Genomic DNA, 24,339 nt, shown 5'->3' on the forward strand with positions numbered 1-24,339 from the left:
TTGTCTTAGTCTGCTCGGGCTACCATAACATAGAACTACAATCTGGGTGGCTTAAACAACAGAAATTTATTTTCTCATAGTTCTGGAGACTGGAAGTCTGATATCAGATTACCATGATCAAGTTATGGTCAAGAGGACTCTTCTAACTTTCGATGGCGGCCTTTTCACTGTTCCCTCATATGGCAGGAAGAGAGAAAGAAAGCTCTAGCACCTCTGCCTATAAGGGGAGTAATCCCATCATGAAGGACACTAGTATCATTTAAACCTAATTGTTTAACAAAGTCCCTACCTCTAACTACCATCACATTAGGTGTTAGAGCTTCAACATAAAATTTGGAGAGATACAATCCAGCTCCTAGCAATATGCCCTTCTAATTTATTATATACTTTTTTTCTTTAGTTGAAATTAATTTAGATCTTGCTTTTTGCTCAGTGTTCTATTAGCATTTTCTAGTTCATTAAAAATTCGAAGTGACAGCAAGTCAATCTTCAGCGAACAACTCTTGGCTTACGCCAGAGACCATTTGTGTTTAATAAACATTTTTATTTGCACAGCTTTTATAATTCTTAAGGTTTAAGTCTAGTCATACTATGAGTTTTAAATACACATAGTTAAAAATATTAACTAGATTGAGTTTTAGGAATTAAATAGGTAAAGAATTAATGTATTTGTAATTTGTTCTTCCTGCTAGTATATGTTGCTAATAATTTTCTTAATCTTATTCTCCCTAAATGTTAATGAGGGAAAACAAATTCAGTTAATACCTAATGGTATGTTTAGTTTTGCTCTGATTCAAAAATAGTACTTTTTGTCTAAAATGATAATTTTCATTTATGTCTTGTGCTACCTAGATAAAAAATTTTGTACCTTGTGTAAGCTATTAATAAACTTATTCTATAGATCAGACGACACTAGATGACATGGAGAAATCTGTGAATGATGATATGAAACGGATCATTCCTTGGATTCAGCAACTTAAGTAAGCTTATTTATTTAGGTCAAGACTAAAAGTGGAAACTTATTTTAACAAGATATATTTTCTTCACCATTGCTCTTGATCAGTCACTGTCCTTAATGTATATGAGATGAAACTTGAGCACCTTGTGGTACCAAGAGAATGTAAATTTTCTCATAATAGATCCAAGATGGTAGTACTTTGTATCAAATTCCCCTAGAGAACAAATACAGAATCACTTAATTTTCATCTTGTGCTACATTTTCTCCTATACAAGCACTCAACAAAACACATATACAATAAATTGTGTTCTATCTAGTATTCTTTCCAGTAGTCTTGTTCTTATCCGGGATAATCTTCATGCTATGACTCTACCAGCTGACACTTCCAGAATAGTCATTTCTATCCTCTGATACTGTCATTCAACTTGTCTTAAAGTCCTTTAAATGCTTCATACTGCTAAACTAAATAAAATGGAAATGAAGGTAGAGATAATTTTATAAGGTTTCATTACCACCCTGGTACACAAAGGTATCACTTATGGCAACTTTAACAAAGTGTTCTTTAAAATTAATACAAAAGAATTTAAGAAATAAAAACAAATTTTAGAGGTCAAAACTGATAAATGGGAGGTTGCAGCCTAGAAAACCAAAATGAGTGAACAATTGAATGAGTGATTGAACCAATGAATGGTTGCTCACTTAGTGTGATCTTCTAGCCCACCTAGTCTTGCCAGTTTTGGCTTTGTACGTATTTGAAGACTTAATGTAATCAAGTATTTTTTTCATTGAAAGGAATGATTTTTAATGCCAGCAGTATATAACATATGAACAGCTGTTAACATTTAAATGAAAAATGATGGAGGCATATTGTGCACACAGACCTCTCGGCAGCAGGCTTCTAGACTGCGGGCTTCATGCAGACTGAGGGCATGCCCACCCTTTCTTCTCCCATCAGCATGTGACCTGGGCTGTGCTTACAAAAACACTGCAAGAACAGTCGCCTGTCTAGCCCCATTGTAGGGGAAAAGGCATACTGCCAGGCATATTATATGCATAGATTTCTTGGCAAGTGGCTTCTAGAACTTGGGCTTCTGAGACACTGAGGGCACACCCATCTTTTCCTCCTCCAGAGCATCTGGACCTGTGTTCAGAGTGTGTAGTCAGAAACTACAGGTAACCACCAGGGAACAGAGCCTGTAAAAAAAAAAAGGGTTGCTGGTGGCCAGGGTAGGGAGGCAGACATGGTACCCACTTCACCCTTCAAGTGTGCTGTCTTGGGCTTTGCTTGAAGCTATCAATTTGCTAATGTTGGAGAGTACAGGGCTTCAGGGGAGAAGATCTAATACAGCAAAAAGAGCCGCCAAAATACAACCCAAAATACACAGCAATATGAAGCCTCAAGGAAATATGTCACCACAAGGAGAGAACAAGTCTCCTGATCCAGCCACAAAGATATGGAAAATCTTCTCTTCCTATCAGACAGAGTTAAAAATTGCCATGGTAAAGAATTTCAAAAGAATAGTAGAAAATGCAGCAAATACAGGGGGGAAATGAATGACTTGAGAAATAAAATTAATGAACAAAAATTAGAAATTGAAAATTTAAACAAAATAAAAGATCCAGGGCCTCCTCAGTGGCGCAAGGGGGTTAAGTCTCAGCACTATGAAGCTGTCCGCAGCTACTGCAGCACGAGTTTGATCCCAGGCCAGGGAGCTACCCACATGGTGCAACAGACCTCTCCTGTCTCACCCGCTGCTCCCCTCAGCAGTGTACTTCAGTCAGTCTGCCTTTTCTGTTCCCCACTGTCTCTGGTGAGTCCTCTCACCCCCCATACCTCTGGCCTGTATGCCAGCTCTTGTATGCATAAATAAAAATCTTATTTAAAAAAGCTGCAGGATGGGCCTCCCCGGTGGCGCAGCGGTTGAGCGCTGGGTTGCGAAGCTGCCTGCAGCCTCTGCAGCCGGTTCGATCCCCGGCTGCTCCCCGGCCACCAGAGGAGGGTCCCACATGGTGCGCAGACCTCTCCTGCCGCCCGCTGCTCCCCTCAGCAGTGTACTTCGGTCCTTCTGCCTGCTCTGCTCCCCGCTCTGGCTCTGGTGAATTCTCTCACCCTCCCACGCTTCTGACTGTACCCAGTGCATGTATCAAACAAACAAACAATAAATAAATAAATAAATAAGACATGCCTCTAGAAAATTAAAAAAAAAAAAAAAAAAAGCTGCAGGATGCAAAGGGATCAATAGAGGAGATAAATTCTGCAGAAAGCTCTAGAAGCAAACTAGATCAAATGGAGTACTGATTAGTAACTTGGAAGATCATAATACACAAAGGGCATGGATGAAGAAAGAATAAGGGGGGGGAAAATGTGAAGTCATATTTTTATTAGAGTGAACAGATGTAAAATTACATCTCAGTAAATATAATCAAAACAGACATAAGAAAAAAGAAAATTCATGATCTAGATACCTTTTTCATTGAAAGTGTGCTTATTGACCATGTAGAAAATAACTCTTATGCTCAAATTTTACCCCATAAAGTCAAAATGAAATTAAAAAACCAAGACTAAAATAGTAATCTATATGCACTTTGAAATGAATGTCTTTAATGTCAGTAGAATTTTTAATGTGATAAATGATCTTGTTTCTTGCTTGTAACATCTAGGTTGGATTAATGATGTTAATCACAGGAGATAATATAGAGCTTTACTGTTTCTGTGTTTTTCTTTTAATAACACGTAAAGATACTAGCCTCACAATGGTATGTTAATGGGTTTAGAAGGTGGTATTTGAAAGCAATTTTACAGCAAGTTTAGAATATTCATTTTTAACTTTTCCAAAATGAAGCAAATAATGGTCTGTTTTCAAATTTTGCTTTGATTCTTTCATTAATAACCAGTTCTAGCAATTGATCCTGTGAATATGCAGTTAAATTTGTTTTTCAGTGAAAAAAAAAGGTCTTTAGATTTTATACATTTTTGGGTTATAGTTGACAAACTACATTTAACATGTCATGTTACTGCACATAATTAGTAGTTTCTACCACATGCAGCTCATATAAATGCAAACAGCACCTGAATTTGTCTTTACTCTATTCAGTAAGACAGAGCCTGCTGATCATGAACTTGGATGTTATGGTATTGTTTTGTTTAGTCAAATCTTCCTAAGTTCATATTCTCATTTTCTGTAGTTATCTCATGGCAGAAAGTTTGTGAACCAGTCATTTTATTCCTTTTTCACGTATTATATGGTATCCTAGCTTGAAGGATAAATAATTGAAAGGAAATGCGAGAAGTACTATAGTAAATGCATCCAAGTGTGTAGCTTAACTGAAAGAAGTGGAAGAGAGTATTTTAACGCTTATTGGCACCTGCTAAGTACATGTATGTCATTTTATAAAAATTGGGTCTGTATTATCTCCAGAGATAGCAGGAAAATGAAGTACTTTTCCACTTAATTTTGTTTTATAAACAGTTCAGGCATTTTATAAATGATGTTGAGATTAGTTTGTGCCATCTTGTAAACCTTAGGAAATCCGTCATCCCCTCTAATAAACTGGAAACTGTCTGATCCATAAATACTAGTTAATTCTGCCATAGAAATAGTCAAAATCGTTCACATTGTAGTTTAAACTCCTTAGATCATATAGAAGTAAAAGTACAACACAGAACTGGAGAAATGATTGGTCATGATGGTTACATGTCCTTTTTGTTCATTTAAATTTCAAATTAATTGACTTTTTAGTAATCTTCAGTAATCTGTAAACCAATAGCACACAATCCAAAAAGTCTTAAGATTTTATAATGTACGTTATCTCTTTTAAATAAAGGTTTTGGCTTGGACAACAGCGTTGTAAACAGTCTATTAAACATCTCCCTACAATAAGCACTGAAACATTGCAGCTGTCCAATTACTCAACCCATCCTATTGGAAACCTTTCGAAGAATAAACTGTTCATTAAGCTTACCCGTCTTCCACAATACTACATTGTAAGTATGTGAAGGGGTGATTTGGGTGATTGAGCTCAGTAATTCTATTAATATCTTAAGTGATTTATTGTTTAATTTGCAAGTATGTTGCATTAGATATTTGACTTTTGTATAGTCATTCTCAACCCCGGAGATAGGGATGGCAGAGAGAAGAAAGTGACGTTTCTAAGAAATATAATGAGCAGGCAGAGTTGGGGAATTCTGCTTGGAAGGAGTTACCTCCTCTTACAAGAAGAAAAAAATTGAGAGCAACTACTATGAAGGTTTTGGTGTCTGATAAACCTGTTTGGTTCTAATTAAACATTAACTTGCGTAATGCAACCTTTTAAATATGGGCTGGCTGAAGTAGCTTTGTTTTTCACCCTTAATTGGTTGAAGACGTACATATCTATTGATTGCACGTACCTTTCAGTGAACAGTAAAATTTCTTACTCCCTTTTCACTCTTTTTATGTGTTTTCCAGTTAATTTTTTTGAGGTCTTTGAATTGGTTAAAATTTGCAAGAATTTGAAATATGAACTCACCCTTAATATTATTCCTTGCCTGTAGAAGTTTGTTTATACACCAAATAGATACTTTTTGCCAAGAATTTTAAGTATTTAAAAATTTAATTCAGGGGCCTCCCCGGTGGCGCAGCGGTTGGGTGCTGGGTTGCGAAGCTGCCCACAGCCTCTGCAGCGCCGGTTCGATCCCCGGCTGCTCCCCGGCCACCGGGAGGAGAGTCCCACATGGTGTGCAGACCTCTCCTGCCGCCCGCTGCTCCCCTCAGCAGTGTACTTCAGTCTGCCTGCTCTGTTCCCCGCTCTGCCTCTGGTGAATTCTCTCACCCTCCCGTGCTTCTGACTGTACCCAGTGCTTGTATAAACAAATAAAAATAAATCTTAAAAAAAAAATTTAACTCAGGATTGTTAGTTGAAGGTAGTACAAGTGAATTTTTCTAAGCTTTGTGGCTATACTTTTAAAAGATAATTATCTTTAAAAGGTACTCTGTTTAGCCTGCCTTAAGTTAGAGTTAACCATGTAGACTAATATGTTTGAAATTGATGTGAATATCACTCTTTTTTCTGAATTTCAAAATACCAGCTGAGAACTAGATCTGGCACTTAGACAAGGATTATTGTTTTAGTTCTCACAGAACTGCCTGGCCTACATGCGAAATGTTATGCAGATTGTATGAATAATGAAATCCATAAGCACACAATGGTCTCAGCTATACACAAAATAAATTGTCTATGATTTAGTATTTTCTGACCTTTTTTAGTATCCAAAACAGGCTTTGGTTTCAATGACTAGTGATTTATTATAAAACAATAATTTGTTTCATATCGTATAGGCCAAAGCTGAATGTACATTACTTTGTCCTCCATATTTCCCACTTGGGAGTATTGTGTTCATTGATGAGGAAGGAACTACCACCATGGGCTCTAAGACCATTGGAAAGGCTTGCTGCGATTGATCTCCCTTTAAATGTCTGTCATTTTATTTTGTCATATTAAGATTAAATTTATACAATAAAAAATGAGACCTTGAATTGAATTTTGATAGATGCTTACAGTTTGTAATCTGCATCTCAGTCAAGACAGAACAGGTCTATTACCCCTCAGAATTCCCTTATGCTGCCCTGTATAGTCAAACCCTCCCTCTACATGCAGCTAGTGACCTGACATTTTCTGTCTCTAGTTTTGCCTTTCCAGTGCAGTTTCTTTCGAGCAGTATGATACCTTTGACAGTCACCCATGTTGTGTGTATAATAGTTCATTCCTTCTATTGCTGAGGAATATTCCATGGAATGGATGTAACATGGTTTGTTTAGTCACCTATTAAAGGACCTCTGGGTGGTTTCCAGTTTGGGGGCAATGGCAAATAAAGCTGCAATGAGCTTTTGCATATAGGTTATTTGGTAAATTTAACTTTAATTTCTTTTGGATAAATAAGAGTAGGGTTGCTGGGTCATATGTTAACTGTATGTTTAACTTTCTAAGAAAGTGTTTTCCAAAGTGGCTGAGCCATTTTGCATTCCCGCTAGCAATAAATGTTATAATTGTTCTGCATTCTTCCTAGCATTTGGTACTGTAATTTCTTTTTTTTTAATTTTAGCCATTCTGATAGATGTGTAGTGGTATCTTGTTATAGCCCTAATTTATGCTGCTCCAGTGGCTGATAATGTTAAGTATCTCTTCCTGTGCTTATTTGTCATCTATGTGTCTTGCTTGGTGAAATGTCCGTTTTACTTTTAAATCTTCCAATTCCTCAGGTTCATCAGTGTGATGCCTAGATGTTGACCAAACAATTTCATGAAGAGAATTTGGGAAGGAGTAGGGTGACAGGGAGAAGAGAGCCAGGAATAGAGATAGGAAAGTGGGGTATTGGTCAAGAGCCTTGTCTAAAATCATTTATTTTTCCCACTAAACTATTTAGGGAGCTTTTCTTAATTATTAGGTAGACCTTGAAGCTAGTAAGCTGGTATGGTGGTAAGAGCAAGGTCTCTGGAGTTAAACTTCTACGATCAGAGCCTGATTCCATCGCTTCTTAGTTTGGTCACCTTGGGCAAGTAACCAAACTTTTTTTTTCTTCAGTTTTCTCATCAGAAAATGGAGACACTAATCTCTACTTGACAGTTATTTGAGAGGATTAATGTGTTAACATGTGTGGAATACTTAAGACAGTGCACGGCACATAGTAAGCTCTCTGTCAGTGTTAATTATTGCTGATGTTGTTACCCTTATCCTCACAGTAACCATATGTTTTAGTTGAAAAACCAGGGCTTATTTTTATATGCTTTCAAATTTGAGTAAGAGTTGTCACTTGATCTGCCATAAATAGTGACATTTAAAAAAAAATCTAATTTCTATATATTATTCATTTTCTTTCCAGTTTTACTGAGAAATAATTGGTGTATGTCACTGTACAAGTGTAAAGCATAGAGCATGATGGTTTCATTTACATATATTGTGAAATATTTACCACAATAGATTCAGCTAAAATCCATCTTCTTATACAGCTATCATAAGAAAAGAAAGGAAAAAAATTTTCTCCTGATGAGAACCTTTGGTTTAGTCTGTTTGACAGCTCTCCTATGTACCATATAACAATGTCAGCTATAGGAATTGTGTCACTCAGCACAGCCCAAGTACTTGGTTATCTTGTAGTTGGAAGTTTGTACATCTTGCCCTCTCAGGAATTTTTAATGGTTAAGGAAAAAAGCAGGGCAATTTAAAATAGACATTCTAGAAAATCTAGCAGACCTACTAGATTTAAGCATAAAGGTTTTTCAGCTTATAAGCTAATGTATGAATAACAAGAACACCTGATGGTGATAGTCTGAATGTTCCATTTGCTATAGTTTATGGTTACTTTTAATTTTATTGTTATTCTTTAGTATGATATATTTTTTAGAAAACAAATTAAGTATTTACTGGGTATGGCTTTTTTGGACACCATGATTGATTTGTCCTTCATTTAAAGGACATCTGATTAGTTTTATAATTCTGAGCCCTACTTGATAGGAGGAGGAAAGTATCCAACACTTAATATTTCTCATTTTTAATTTGCCTCTTTTTTAGGTTGTGGAAATGTTGGAGGTTCCCAATAAACCCACACAGCTGTCATACAAGTACTACTTCCTGTCTGTGAGTGCTACAGACCGTGAAGACAGCCCTGTGGTGGCACTCCAGCTGCAGCAGTTCAAGGAAAATATCCAGGACTTGGTTTTTCGTACAAAAACTGGGAAACAGCCCAGAACCGGTACCAAGCGCAAGGTATGATCACATATGGAAATGAGCACAGAACATAGGTATATTAACTTTATTGTATTCTTTAACCATTTTTAACATGAAAACTAATTAGATACTGTTTCAAAAGACTGGGTTGGCTATAAGGTTTAATTAACAGTTAATCAACCTTTTCTTGAAAATGCTTCACTTTTAATTATACACCATTTTCCACAGAAGACTCTTAAATACACTGTTTGCTAGTGAATTTTTGGTGTTTAGTCAGTATTTGCTCAATAAATATTTAAATGACTTTTGGTTAACCCTGAGTTTTGTTTTAATGATTTAACTGCCTTTACTAATTCCATCATCTGTGTTTTTTTGGCCCACTGTGTTCTTTAAATTCTAGTTGTCTGATGATCCATGTCCGGTAGAATCCAAGAAAACCAAACGATCAGGAGAAACGTGTGCCTTCAATAAAGTTTTAGCTCACTTTGTCGCTATGTGTGATACAAATATGCCATTTGTAGGACTTCGGTTAGAGGTAATTTGGGGGAACAATTCTGGGTACTCTAAATGAAAAAAATGATACTTTAAATGCCTTGCTAAAGCTACATGAATTCCAGAGAACCAGAATGGTTTTGATCTTGTTCATTTGAGGAGGGTGGGGTTGAAACCATAGCTTGTCATGGTATATATGTAAAACGTGACAAGTTATTTCTCCTCTCTGATTCCAAATTGTAAGTTTTCTTTTCTTTATGGAAATGAAAAATAAGTTCCTCCCAGTTGATGTCTTACTTGTATACCTCTTAGTTAGGAACATTATTTGACTCTTAAAAATGGTTAGTTGATATAGGGGTAGCTTACTTTTGAGTTGGTGAATCCATTCATATTACTTACACAGTAATAAAATTGGACTCAGGCCAGAGAAACAGACCAGAAGGAATATTAAACCTAAATTTTTACTTTTGTTGCATGGATATATGCAATTAGTGTCTTTTAAGAATACACAGCTGGGCCTCCCTAGTGGCGCAGCGGTTGAGCGCTGGGTTGCGAAGCTGCCCGCAGCCTCTGCAGCGCCGGTTTGATCCCCGGCTGCTCCCCGGCCACTGGAGGAGGGTGCCGCATGGCGCGCAGACCTCTCCTGCCGCCTGCTGCTCCCCTCAGCAGTGTGTTTCTTCGTCAGTCTGCCTGTTCAGCTCCCCGCTCTGGCTCTGGTGAATTCTCTTGCCCTCCCGCGCTTCTGACTGTACCCTAGTGCTTATATAAATAAATAAATCTTTTAAGAAAAAAAAAAAAGAATACACAGCTGTGATATCCAGCACGATCCACAGATATGAAAGTACAGGGAGGTAACAGAACCTGTAATTTTATATTTTCAAAAAGGACTTTGGCTAAGACTTTGGGTCTGCCCTTCCCAGACCCAAAGAGCAGGGCTGCAGGCTGTTTTAAATCCTTTTGGGAACAAGGTGGGTTTAAATAAATAGTCATCGATGACCTGGGAATATCTCCTGAAGGCATTTCTTTATTATATCAGGTGACTTTCTGGCATACTTAAATCCTTACAGTTCCACTGATAGGATCTCAGGTACTATCCTTGCATTCATCTTTTTTTTTTTTTTTTTAAAGATTTATTTTATGCATACAAGAACTGGGGTACAGGCCGGAGGTGGGGGTAAGAGGATTCACCAGAGACATAATGGGAGCAGAACAGGCAGAACTACTGAAAAACACTGCTGAGGGGAGCAGCAGGCGCGACAGGAGAGGTCTGCTGTACCATGTGGGTAGCTCCCTGGCCGGGGATGGAACTCATGCTGCAGTGGCTGCAGATAGCTTCATAGTGATGCGTCTTAACCCCTTGCACCACCAGGGAGGCCCTGCATTTATCTTTCTTACTGTAAATTATATTATTTTTATTGAGGTAACATTGGTTTATGACACTGTGTATTATTTAGAAAAATAGGTGTACACCTCTTCAAAGGTATTTTACCACATCATAAGCACCTATGATCTCCACCATAGCCCATTGGGCCCCCTCCTCCTTTTGCTTCCCACCGCTCACACTCCCCCTCTGATTGCCTCAATTCTTTTATCAGAAATCTAGGGTTTATTTTGGTTTAACTTTCTCTTTTCCTTTCATTTCTTTACATTCCATACATGCGCAAAATCCTCTCATATTTGTTTCTTTCTGGCTTGAGTTGGCATAATCCCTTCTAGTCCATCAAGGTGATTACAGATGGCAAGATTTCATCTTTTTTTAATATCTGAGTGGTATTCCATGTGTAAATATACCACAACTATATCCACTTAGCTGTCATTGGGCACTTATGTTGTTTCTGTACCTTGGCTATTGTGTATAGTGCTGCAGTGACCATAGATGTGCCAGTATCCTTTCAGATAGTGTTTTTGCAGTCTTTGGATAAATTCCAAGGAATGGAATTGCTGGATCATATGTTAAATATATTTTTAAGATTTTGAGGAACCTCCATATTGTTTTCCATAGGGCCTGAACCAGTCTGCATTCCCACCAGCAGTATATGAGGCTTCCTTTTTTTTTACACTCTCACCATCACTTGTTTCTGTTTTTTGTTTTTTTTTTTTAATATGGGCCATTTCTCATGGGTTTGAGATGGTAGATGATACGTCACTGTGGTTTTGATTTGCTTTCCCCTGATAATTAATGAACATTTTTTCACATCCCTGTTGGCCATTTGTATGCCGCCTTTGTGGAAGTTTCTGTTTAGCTTTTCTACCCATTTTTGATTGGATTTTTTTGTTGTTGTTGAGTTGTATGAGTTCTTTGTTGATTTTTGGGTATTAGTCCCTTGTCAGATGTATGATGTGCAAATATTTTCTCCCACTCGATAGGGTGTCTTTGGCTTTAATGATAGTTTCTTTGTGCAAAAGCCTTTTAGTTTGATTTGTTTATTTTTACTCATTTCCTGTGCCATTGTAGTTGAATCCCCAAAGACATTACTGAAGCCTGTATCAGGGAGTGTTTTGCCTGTTTTTTTCATATTTTATGGTTTTAGGTCATGTTCAAATCTTTAATCCATTTTGAGCTAATTTTTGTGTACGATGTGAGAGAGCGGTCTAGTTTGATTCTTTTGCACCTGCATTCATCTTTTTTTTTTTCCAAAGATTTATTTGTATTTATGCTTGCAAGAACTACGGTGTAGGCCAGAGGTGTGGGGGGTGAGAGGACTCACCAGAGACAGAGTGGGAAGCCAAACAGGTGAATCTATTGAAATACACTGCTGAGGGGAGCAGCGGATGAGACAGGAGAGATCTGCTGCACCATGTGGGTCAGCTCCCTGGCTGGGGATCGAACTTGTGCTGCAGTGGCTGCCGAAAGCTTCATAGTGCTGAGACTTAACCCCTTGTGCCACCAGGGAGGCCCGCGTTCATCTTTTTAACTACTTTCTGAATCCTTCAATTGGGAAAGATACCTCATTGACTAAGTACATAAATTGGAAATCCTTTCTTCTTGGGTTTCACAAAGAAAATTGTCATCTATGAATGTTTTGTTTTTGGGGTTTTTTTAGCTAGAAGCTGTGTGTCAATCTTTAAGTTTCACTGAACATTTTCCCAGGAAATCAGATGATGGGGGACAATGCTTATGCCCAATATGTTGTCACTTTGAGACAGAATGGCCCTAGAACAGATTCCAGGAGAATAGAGACAGTAGTACTTAGACAAGATAGTTTCTTTGAGAAATTGGTGATCTGATATAATTGCTTTTTTCTTTCCAGTTGTCTAATCTGGAGATTCCACATCAAGGAGTGCAAATGGAAGGTGATGGCTTCAGCCACGCAATTCGCTTACTGAAGTAAGTCCTTATGGTGTGTCTTACTTGATGCTATACATTGTAACCATACTTATGGTTGTCCCTCCCCTTCCCTGAGATAGCATAACTGTCTAGGGAAGGATTGTCTTTCATCTGCCAAGTAGGGGTCCAGCATCACTTGGTATTTTAGGATGTCTTTCCTCTATTTCTTTTGTTCATTCAGCAAATGTTTACTGGGTACAACTGTGTTTCAGGCTTGCATTCTAATAGGGCCTTTCAGGATGCTGTGAGTTAACACAGCAGGGGTATATGGGCTAGTTCAGAAGCCAGGAAAGGTTATCCTTGAGAAAGTACAAATTGTACTTGGACTGAAAGTGAGAATTAGCCAGAGGAAAGGGGGAGCTAGGGTAGCGGGTGGCACTAACTGGAAGGGATAACTACTAATGCGAAGCCTTGGAAACAAGAGAACTTGGCATCCTTGGAACAGAAGGAAGTTGAGCATGGCAGGAGTAGGGAGAGATGAAATTGGAGAGGTGAATAGGAATGTATCAGATCCTATAGACCTTTGTGAGTGTCCTTAAGGAATTTAGACTTTGTCCTAATGGCAATAAAAAGCCATCAGATGATAAAAAGCAGGAGCTGACATTTGGTAGGGGTTTTTGAAAGCTCACCCTGGTGACAATATGGAGAATTGTATGAGAACATGACTAAAGTATCAAAACCAGTTGCTGAAATGGTTGACAGCACAGTTCTAGGTAGCATGGACTAGGGAGGGTTCTGCAAGGATTTATGGGAAGAAATATTTAAGGGTTGGTGATTAGACTAATGTTAGTTGTGAGAAAGAGGAGAAGGTGGCAAAGAACTTTTAGTTTTATCCAATTCCCCTGTCTGTAAAGACATATATGGTAGCTCTGCCATTTGATCCAGTGAGACTTTAATTTTTGTTACTTGGGCATCAGTTTCTTTGCGTGGAAGATGAGAAGGGCTAGCAAATAGCATGCATTCCATCTGTATGACAGTGCTCACTTCAGAGAGGCTTGAACTAGGATAGCTTCCAGTCCTGGCTATCTTTTTTTTTTTTTTAAGATTTTTTTAAAATTTATTTATACAAGCACTGGGTACAGTCAGAAGCACGGGAGGGTGAGAGAATTCGCCAGAGCCAGAGTGGGGAGCAGAGCAGGCAGACTGACGAAACACACTACTGAGGGGAGCAGTGGGCGGCAGGAGAGGTCTGCGCGCCATGTGGGATCCTCCTCCGGTGGCCGGGGAGCAGCCGGGGATCGAACCGGTGCTGCAGAGGCTGCAGGCAGCTTCGCAACCCAGCGCTCAACCGCTGTGCCACCCGGGAGGCCCCCAGTCCTGGCTATCTTAACACCATCTCTACAAAAAGCTTTCAAGAAAGGGAGTACTGGGGGCCTCCCCTGGTGGCACAGCGGTTGAGCGCTGGGCTGTGAGGCTGCCCGCAGCCTCTGCAGCGCCAGTTTGTTCCCCGGCCGCTGGCAAGGGTACCACCAAAAAAAAAAAAAAAAAAAAGGAAAGGGAGTGCTGGTCTCATAATAGAAATCAGTAGGAAAATGTAATACTTTTAATTGACTTTGGCTTTGAATTACCTCTGCCTAAAAAATGTAAGGAATTTTTTGTCTTTACTCTTTGTAGCAACTGCAGTTAAGTGGATGATGTTAACATTTGGTTTCTCTTAGTTACATTTTTCATGTTTAGCAAGAGTTTTATTTATTTATTTTTTAAATAAAATTTATTTATTTGTACAAGAACCAGGGTACAGGCCAGATATATGGGAGGGTGAGAGGATTAACCACAGACAGAGCAGGGAACAGAACAGGCAGACAGACGAAATGCACTGCTGAGGGGAGCAGCAGGCGAGACAGGAGAGGTCTGCTGCGCCATGTGGGTTTCACCCCGGCTGGCCAGGATCGAACCTGCGCTGCAGAAGCTGTGGACAGCTTCACAGTGCAGCGCTCAACTGCCTGTGCCACCAGGGAGGCCCTTAGCAACCAGATGTGCGGGAGGGTGAGAGGATTCACCAGAGACAGAGCGGGGAACAGAACAGGCGGACAGACCAAAGACACTGCTGAGGAGAGCATCAGGCGAGGCAGGAGAGGTTTGCCGCGCCATGTGGGTTTCTCCCTGGTGGGCCAGGAATCAAACCGGTGCTACAGAGACTGCAGGCAGCTTTGCAGCCCAGCGCACAACCGCTGCGCCACCAGGGAGGCCCCTTTTTCAGCATTTTTATGAAATAAATTTCAGTCCTGTTTTTTTCTGGAACTTGAGAACTCATAATATTGCCACCTAGAGAGGATGTACTTCTTATTTTTTAGCTTGATTTTACAATAATTTTAAAAGTGTTTATTGTAACCCCACTATAATAAATTGCTTCCTTTTTTAAAACTTAAAAAGAGAGTATATAGAAATGGCTAAAGCTGTGTCTGGTATATGCCATCCATTATAGTGGGGGGGTTGACTATCGAAGTGAAGGAGGAAAAAGTAAACAACGAATGCCTAGCTGTGATTTTATTAAATTAAAATCCTGGGCCTTCCCTGGTGGCGCAGCCATTGAGCGCTGGGCTGCGAAGCTGCCCCCAGCCTCTGCAGCACCAGTTTGATTCCCGGCCACTGGCGAGGGTCCCACATGGCGCGCAGACCTTTCCTGCCGCCCGCTCCTCCCCTCAGCAGTGTATTTCGTCAGTCTGCCTGTTCTGCTCCCCGCTGTGGCTCTGGTGAATTCTCTCACCCTCCCTCGCTTCTGACTGTACCCAGTGCTTGTATAAATAAATAAATCTTTGAAAAAAAAAATTAAAATCCTGCACAGAACTAATTAGTATGTAATAGCTCTAATGCATTTCATCTTCAGGAAATACTCTTTTAAGTTTTTAATCCTGGATAAATTAGTACTAAATAGGAGTATGAGTTGATACTTCAAAGCTCTAAAATTGAGCATATTTTTCTCCCCTTTGCTGAAAATATGCTCCATTCTTGTTCAGCTTATTTCTTTGAAAATCTGTTGAACAGGCCTTCAGGTACCTGATGTACCTGAAAGTACTTAGATTGCTGTGGTTTCTGGACCTCTTGCCTTGTGCACATTCAGAAGAACCTTCATCCTACACGCAGTTGATATATGTCTCAAGAGCATCATGCTGTGCTGCTTAGTTTTGAGTTCTTTACCAAACTCCCCACTTTCTGAACTAACATTAAAGAAAGGGGCAGTGGTACTGGTCCTCTCCCTACACCCACAAGGTTTATTCCATCTTGTCCGTTGTGGCTCCTGTCACTTACGCAAATAGCATGTTAGATATAGCTCTTTTCTGCAAGTTGTGACTCAGCTTACATTCAGTTATGTGTCTAAATCCTTATGTGTATCCATGGCAGCAACCTTCATAAAACCCTCTTCACTTTCCTTGTAGGCACAACTGTGCTCCTTTTACTAGCACTTTTCAGTGATCTTGCTACTTTTGGACCACAGGGACATAGTGCAGTCACTGATATTTGTAAAACCCCTCACAATGAAACTGACACACAGCACATGACAGCCAAAAAGGAACAGTGCTGACACACATCTACCCTAACAGACTAAAGCATAGTTCCTAAATTGGTTCAATATTCAGAATTATAGGAGAAAAATCAGCCAGGTATAGCTGTGTAGATGGGAAAACTTCCTTGAAATGGTAGTTTTCAGAGAAGGTTAATCCATTGTTCAGGAAATGTCTAAGTTAATTTTTGGTGAATAGAACAGTATTTTGAGTTCATAACAATCTTGTCAGATTTCCTTTCAGGAAACCAGTTTTTCCCCTTTCCCATAATCATGTGGGGGAGGATGAAGGTTATAATTGTAGTTCATTCTTTCTGTTACATTGATAGCCATAAAAGCTAGAAAATATTTTACAGGTTCTTTGAAGTAGAGCCAATTGTATCTGTGTCACAGATTAAGAAGGTGAGGTAGAGTGTATTTTCAGGATTGTGATGTCCCTGAGAGCATAAATTGAAAGGAGTCTTAACCTTAATTCATACTTCAAAACATTTTGGCTTCTGTGTGTTCATTTTCTATCCAGATGGATTACATGAAGCACACATTTTATGTGAAAGGAAGATAATGTTAATGAATTTATATTTTCAAAATCAAGATTTAGAAATTGATTAGAATTGGCTGCCTTATAATTCCTATAGGTTACATTTATGTTTTGAGGGGTAAAAGCAGAGCTCCTCAGTATACCTGTGACATTGAAAAGCATATATGCAGTGTATGCAATGTCTACAATAACTACCCCAAATAACATTGGGCAAAGTCTTTCTGGTGGTGATAAAAAATAAATAGTATGAAAGATTAATTTTTGAAAAATTTAACCTGTACATTTAAGAGGCACTCTGGTGAAATTTTTCATTAATTGAGATGATTTCAGTATTACATTAATTCTTTTATGCAACCTATATAGCTTTATTCCCCTCTACAATTTTATTTTTTACCATCTGCAGTCTCTATCTCTTTTGCTCACTTAAGTTGTTTATTCTAGGTCAGTGGTTCTCAACTCCAGGGCATTTTTGCCCTCCAGGGGATAGTTAGCATGTTTGAAGATATTTTTGGTTATTATTAACTAAGAAGAAGGAATAGGAGGTGCTACTGTCATCTGATAGGTAGAGACCAGAGGTGTACAGGCCAACCCCCACAACAAATAATTATCCAGCCCAAACTATCAATATTGCCAAGAGTGAGAATTCCTGTTCTAGGTGTTATATTCTGAATAGGAATAATGAAACAAAAGTCGGTATTTCCAATTATATTTGTTGGTTTTTGTTTTAGATATTAATAATTATACCAAGTCTGAGAATTAACCTACCTTCTCTGAATTGATAATGTGTGATTAAATGATATATCATCTCATTATTTCATCTGTTGCTGAACCAATTCATTAACAGCTAAAATATATCACCTCTTAATGTTTTATGACAAATAATATAGTCCATACAGCTGCAAGAAGAAAATGGATAGGTAGGTATTTTAAAAAGTTATACATTCCTCTGAGGCACATGATAGATAAAAATAATAGTGTGAATGTTAATTGAGTTCCTACCCATGAAGTTCCGTTGTAATGAGTATTCTACAGAAGAGGAGGGAAAGGGGGGTAATGAACCAGAATCTTGTCATGGCACTCAGTGTACAAGACTTGGATTTATTGCAGGTGTCAACTAATAAATGTTTATGAATAAATACCTGCACTTTATATGTGTTTTGTCATATTTTAAAATGAGTAACCTTTAAGGTAATTATTTATTTCCATTTTATAGTTGGGAAACTGAAATTCATAGGGGTTCAATGTAACTGAGTCACAATTAGAATGCAGTTTCCTGTGAGGGTGTGGAGAAAAAGGAACCCTCTTACACTGCTGGTGGCAATGTGAACTGATCCGGCCACTATGGAAAGCTGTGTGGATATTTCTCAAAACACTAAAAATGTATCTACCATATGGCCCAGAGATTCAACTGCTAGGAATCTACCCAACAAACACAGAAAACACTAATTCAAAAGGAAACCTGCACTCCTATATTTATTGCAGCACTATTTACAATAGCCAAGATATGGAAACAACCCAAATGCCCCCAAACAAACAAATAGATCAAAAAGTTGTGATATTAAAAAAAAAGTTGTATATATACACAATAAAATATTACTCAGTGATCAAAAATGATAAACTCATGCCATTCGTAGCAACATGGATGGAGAAAGGGATCATGCTAAGCGAAATAAGTCAGATGAAAAAAGATAAATACTGGATGGTTTCACTTATATGTGGAATATAGAGAAACTGAAAAAGATCAAGAAAAAAGACAAAACTTGCAAGCTCACCATAGATCTGATGCATATAGCAAGAGACAAGGAGGGAAAGGGTCAAAATGAGGGAGGGAAGAGCACAAGAGACTATGGTGAGGTTCATGGGTGCTGTCGTGGTGGGAGAACTACGGGGACTACGCCTGAGGGGAAACCAATTACTGTACAAAAATGAACAACAATATAAGAAAACAAATAAATGAATTTAAGAAAAAGAAAAATAGAGTGCACTTTCCTGATTCCAGAACGCTTCTTCTTTCCATGGTATTATCTTGCCTTCAAGGACTAGTTTTAGAAGTAGTTTGTTACACTTAGCTTTTCCTTGAGAGTGTTCTAGGTAGACTTGTAGAAAACCAGTATCCTTGATTTTTCATTCTGAAGAATTGTAGTCTTTTCTAATACACAGATTAAGGATGAAGGCAAACATCAATTTGTTAAAGTAAGAGTCCCAGTCCATGTTGATATGAACAGAAATGGAGTAATTGTTGTTAATTGCTATGTATTGCTATGAATTGTTTTATCTCTTTGCAGAAGTTGCCTAGTAGAGTTTGAACTGAAGCTCTAATGTGTACCTTGCCTGTCGTTGTGTATATTGTGCTTTTGTCTTTCTGTAATGTGAAGTACATTTTATGTGCTATCTTTCATCTCCAGAATTCCTCCCTGTAAGGGTGTAAATGAGGAAACCCAAAAAGCTCTGGACCGTTCTCTTCTCGATTGCACTTTTCGATTACAAGGTAGAAATAACCGCACATGGGTGGCAGAGTTAGTGTTTGCAAATTGTCCACTTAATGGCACTTCTACCAGGGAGCAAGGTGAGATGACTCACACACTTTGCCTTCGTTTGTTTCTGGATTATTTTGTTTTTGGTATTGATTACTATTAATCTTCTCTTTTAATCCTGTTAGGACCATCCCGGCATGTTTATCTGACATATGAAAACCTGTTATCTGAACCAGTTGGTGGTCGAAAAGTGGTTGAAATGTTCCTTAATGACTGGAATAGCATTGCACGATTATATGAGTGTGTTTTAGAATTTGCACGGTCTCTACCAGGTATATTTGTTGATTTTTCTTGTGAAGCAAAAAACACCCCACCCTTTTCTTTTAACTGAAGGAGTAAAACATGCATATTATTAAAACAAACAAAAAAAAAACCTCAAAAGTGTAATAAAAAGCTAGTTTCCCTTTTATCTCAGACTTCAGTTTCCTTCCCCCAGAAACAACCACAGTTAAGTTTCTTATGGATCCAGGAATTTTTGCACACAGATAAACCATACTGTAGTAATAGTATTTATTGACAGTTTACCATGTGCTGTAAAGTATAATAGTTGCTTCTGTTAACTCATTTAATCCTCACAGTCACCCTATGAGGTAGGTATTTTATTAGTCCTCATTTTACAAATAAACAAGTCACAGAAATGGAGAAACTTGCTGAAGGTCACATATCTAGTAAATGCCAGAGCTGGAATTGGAACCCCCATTCTGCTTCAGTATATCTCCACCCCTGCCCTGGCTCCCTTTTGTAGAAATGGAACTGGAAGCCTGCTATCCATTTATGCTATTATTGCTTTCTTGTTTTTGCTTTTGCTTCCTTTCTTTTAATTATGTATTTAGAGGCCTTTCTATCTAGGCATATAATATTACCCATATGCTCTCTTTTTCAAATATATATTTCTTAATTTTGCATGTATGATCTTTATCTCCTTTTGTTTCCTTTCTATGTAGACATACCTGCTCATTTAAATATTTTCTCAGAAGTTCGTGTTTATAATTACCGAAAACTTATCTTGTGTTATGGAACCACCAAGGGAAGCTCAGTAAGTCTATGAATTAATTAAAACTGAAGTTCTTCTCATAAACCTTTTAAAAATCAAGAACTTAAAAATTATGAAAACTGCCATGAAATAATTGAGGGCTCAGTTAAAAATTAGGGAAAAAATGGTAAATTTTAATAACTTTCTTGATATAGTATACTAAAATGCTTAACTCTGTAATTGAAAACACAGATTATGCCCTCTTTGAATAGGGTACATAATCTTAAAGATTTTTAGAAAACATAATGTACTTTTGGTGTCTATATTTTTTCCTTCATTGATTTCAAATCTTAGCAACATGGTTACTATAATAAGGATTAAGTGTGAATGGTTTTTGAACAGTATGGTATGTCTATGCTTTTGGTCACAGGATTATTAACATCATTAACTGAAGGCATCTGTGTTGGGGTTGGTTTGCTTTCCCTTTATGATGTGCTCAGAGAGGTGACTAATTCAGTTCAGGAGAAAAATGAAAAATAAAAAAATACTAATGATACTTTTCAAATAAAATTTAATCAAAAATTTTCCTTCAGCATGTTCTCTTTCTGTTTCATTCAGAAGTGGGCCATGTAACAAATGCACACATGCTCAGTGAATGTTACTGTTTCATAGTAACAGTGTATGTATCTGGAGTTGTAGAGTCCTGTCTGAAGAGATACTTTTTAAAAAGACCTCATTTAGATCTTTGGCATTTTGCCTTACCGTTGAAACATTTTTCATTCTAGTCCTCTCTCTCTGTTTCTGAGAAATGTCATTTATTTGATTTAGATTAGTATCCAGTGGAATTCCATACATCAGAAATTTCACATTTCTTTGGGAACTGTTGGCCCAAACTCAGGTTGCAGTAACTGTCACAATACCATTCTCCATCAGCTTCAAGAAATGTTCAACAAAACACCAAATGTGGTTCAATTATTACAGGTAATTTTATGTTCTGTTTAAAAATAAGACTCAGTGTTAGTGTCTCATGTAAAACTCCTCAAAAAATCATGTGGTGGTGCGCAGACCTCTCCTGCCGCCCGCTGCTCCCCTCAGCAGTGTACTTCGGTCCTTCTGCCTGCTCTGCTCCCCGCTCTGGCTCTGGTGAATTCTCTCATCCTCCCCACGCTTCTGACTGTACACCCAGTGCTTGTATCAATCAATCAATAAATAAATCTTTAAAAAAAAAAAATCATGTGGATTTAGCTTTACTGACAAGAGTGGCTACCTTTATCTTTTATATCTTGCCCTCTTTTTGTAAGAAGTTTTCTTTGACTCAAAATGGTCTATATATTCTCTCTTTTTTTAATGGATCTTTGAAGATTTATTTATGCATACAAGAACTGGGGTATAGGTCAGAAGTGCAGGGGGTGAGAGGATTCACCAGAGACAGGGTAGGGAGCAAAACAGGTGGATCTACGGAAATACACTGCTGAGGGGAGCAGTGGGCGAGACAGGAAAGATCTGCTGTGCCATGTGGGTCAGCTCCCTGGCCTGGGATTGAACTCATGTTGTAGTGGCTGGTGATAGTTTCATAGCACTGTGTCTTTATTATTTTTTTGAAGATTTATTTATTTATGTATAAGAACTGGGGTACAGGCCAGAGGTGGTGGGGGTGGTTAGAGGATTCATCAGAGTCAGGAGAGGTCTGCTGCACCATGCGGATAGCTCCCTGGCCGGGAATCAAACTGGTGCTGCAGTGGCTACGGATAGCTTCATAGGCCACGTCTTAACCCCTGCGCCACCAGGGAGGCCCTCTGTATATTTTCTCTCTCTTTTTCTTAAAAAAAGATTTATTTATTTATGCATATAAGAGCTGGGGTACAGGCCAGAGATGTGGGGTGGGGGGTGAGAGGATTCACCAGGGACAGAGTAGGGAACAGAACAGGAAGATTGACTGAAGTACACTGCTGAGGGGGAGCAGCAGGTGAGGCAAGAGAGGTCTGCTGTGCCATGTGGGTTGCTCCCTATCTGGCCAGGGATCAAACTCGTGCTACAGAGGTTGCAGATTGCTTCATAATGTGGTGCTTAACCCCTTGTGCCACCAGGGAGGCCAGTCCGTATATTCTCTTAAAGAGAAAGTTTTGTGAAATGTCCCAGAAGGATATTGTCTCATTTGAGACAGTTGTACATCGAAAATTCTGAGGTTTTAGCATTTGTACACAAACTGGTTGTCTCACTGTTACTTGTTCCTTACAGGTACTGTTTGATACTCAGGCTCCGTTAAATGCCATCAACAAACTCCCCACTGTGCCGATGTTGGGCTTGACCCAGAGAACCAACACTGCCTACCAGTGCTTCTCCATTCTGCCACAGTCATCCACCCACATCAGGCTGGCCTTCAGGAACATGTATTGCATTGATATATACTGTCGGAGTCGAGGTGTTGTGGCAATACGGGATGGTGCCTATAGTCTTTTTGATAATAGCAAGTTAGTAGAAGGTTTTTATCCTGCACCAGGACTAAAGGTAACAGACTTTAATGTTATAGCATGAATAAATATAAATACGATCTCTGAAACAATTTCTTTGACAGGAATAATGGGGGAAAGTAACCAATTCCTATTTAAATTTAATAAGTAGTCTTCTATATGCATCATTTCTCTCACTTCATTTTGAAGGAACTAGAAGTTATGATAGAGTACTATGTCTGCATATAAGATGATAAAATATACGTTATTTCCTTACCCCTTGATAAGGAAGGTGGAAGATACTGAAGAGAGTCATATTTGTTATTTGGAACTTTTAAGAGACTTTAAAAAGGCTTTCTCATTGGTTTTTGAGAAAGTTTGATCAACAGTTCAACTATGATGCTTTCTTGAAATGGGCCTCAAGCCCTGGATATTCTGGTAGAGCTCAATTGTATGCGCTTACAACTTAGAGTCAAATAGTTCTTAATGGCCTGTTTTGAAAATTAGTCCCCTGCAACTCACGCTTGCCATTTTCCTGCTCTGTTTTACACTCTGACATTGCAAATTCTCTTGGTGTTACACCCTTGTCTCCAAATAGCATATTTACATCACTACTAAATTCTTTCTTATATGCCTCTTCCCTCTCTCAGACTGCTCCCAGTACACAATTTCTTCTTTCCTCCTATCCCTGCAATATCGTTAGATAACGATTTTGATTTAAAATCTTCAGTCTCACATTATTGTGAATTATGTAAACACTTACTCTACCAAACTTGCTGTGATTACTTCCCTTTTTTTTTTTTTTAAGATTTATTTATTCATTTGTACAAGCACTGGGTACAGTCAGAAGCGCGGGAGGGTGAGAGAATTCACCAGAGCCAGAGCGGGGAACAGAAGAGGCAGACTGACAAAATACACTGCTGAGAAGAGCTGCGGGCATGGCAGGAGAGGTCTATAGTGCCATGTGGGACCCTTGCTGGCGGCCGGGGATCGAACCGGCGCTGCAGAGGCTGCAGGCATCTTCGCAGCCCAGCGCTCAACCACTGCGCCACCAGGGGAGGCCCTACTTTGCTTTCTTAACACATTTTATTTTCCTGGAAATCATTACTTGACTCATTTTTTTGGTCACCTTTCCTTTCTCTGTGTTTATCATTATCATTAATTTAGGGTAAAGTCTCTCCCATACCTGCAGCTCTCTCCTCAGTATATTCACATAGCCGATACCTTACTGGTTTCATTTTGAAGAAATCTTTTCCACAGTCCTCTGGAATGGTAGTTTTCCAGACCTTTTGCACAGTTTGACTTAGGTATCTGCAGGAAGATGATGAAGCGGGGAGAGTCCTTAACTTCTCTCATGTTGCACACCCTGTGGCTTGTCTTTTTCTCTGTTTACTCCATTGTTTAGAGCAACAAACAAACATCTTCAGTTTACTGTCATGTAACTGAGGGTGGCTAGGTACAGAATGCTAGGGTTGTGATTGTTTTCTCCAAGAAATTTTAAAAGCATTGTTCCATTGTCTTCTAGCTTCCATTGTGACTGCTGAGACATTTGATCCTGTTCCAGTTGTTGAACCTATGAAATTGAGAGCTCTTTCAGTCTAGGACATACATCCTTCTGCTCTGGGGAATTTCCTTGCACTCTTTTTGGTTCGTCTCTTGTTTCTTCTGCTAGCTCTTTCTAGTGCTCCTATTATTCTGATGTTGGGCAGGCATCCTGGAGTTAGCCTCTGATTTTCTTATCTTTGTTTCTTATGTCTGTTTTGCCTTCCTTTAAGAAATTTCTAAGAATACTTTTTGGTTTCTAAATGTTCATTTTATGATATCCTGCTCTATATGGTTACATTATCTTCTATTACCTCT

The 24,339-nt window shown here is 38.7% G+C and overlaps 1 protein-coding gene across 1 annotated transcript in view; it reads left to right on the forward strand.

Annotated features, from left to right (window-relative positions):
- Nucleotides 1-24,339, forward strand: part of MED14 (mediator complex subunit 14) — a 70,832-nt gene that overhangs the window by 28,669 nt on the left and 17,824 nt on the right. Inside the window, 10 exon segments of the mRNA XM_037511682.2 lie at nucleotides 907-980; nucleotides 4,784-4,943; nucleotides 8,507-8,701; nucleotides 9,063-9,197; nucleotides 12,406-12,482; nucleotides 18,928-19,088; nucleotides 19,182-19,328; nucleotides 20,001-20,092; nucleotides 20,858-21,010; nucleotides 22,268-22,537. Of these exon segments, the coding sequence (XP_037367579.1) occupies nucleotides 907-980; nucleotides 4,784-4,943; nucleotides 8,507-8,701; nucleotides 9,063-9,197; nucleotides 12,406-12,482; nucleotides 18,928-19,088; nucleotides 19,182-19,328; nucleotides 20,001-20,092; nucleotides 20,858-21,010; nucleotides 22,268-22,537 (1,464 nt within the window).

Source organism: Talpa occidentalis, unplaced genomic scaffold, assembly GCF_014898055.3.
Source record: "Talpa occidentalis isolate TD23 unplaced genomic scaffold, MPIMG_talOcc4v2.1 talOcc4.15, whole genome shotgun sequence".
In the NCBI taxonomy this organism is placed as follows: domain Eukaryota; kingdom Metazoa; phylum Chordata; class Mammalia; order Eulipotyphla; family Talpidae; genus Talpa; species Talpa occidentalis.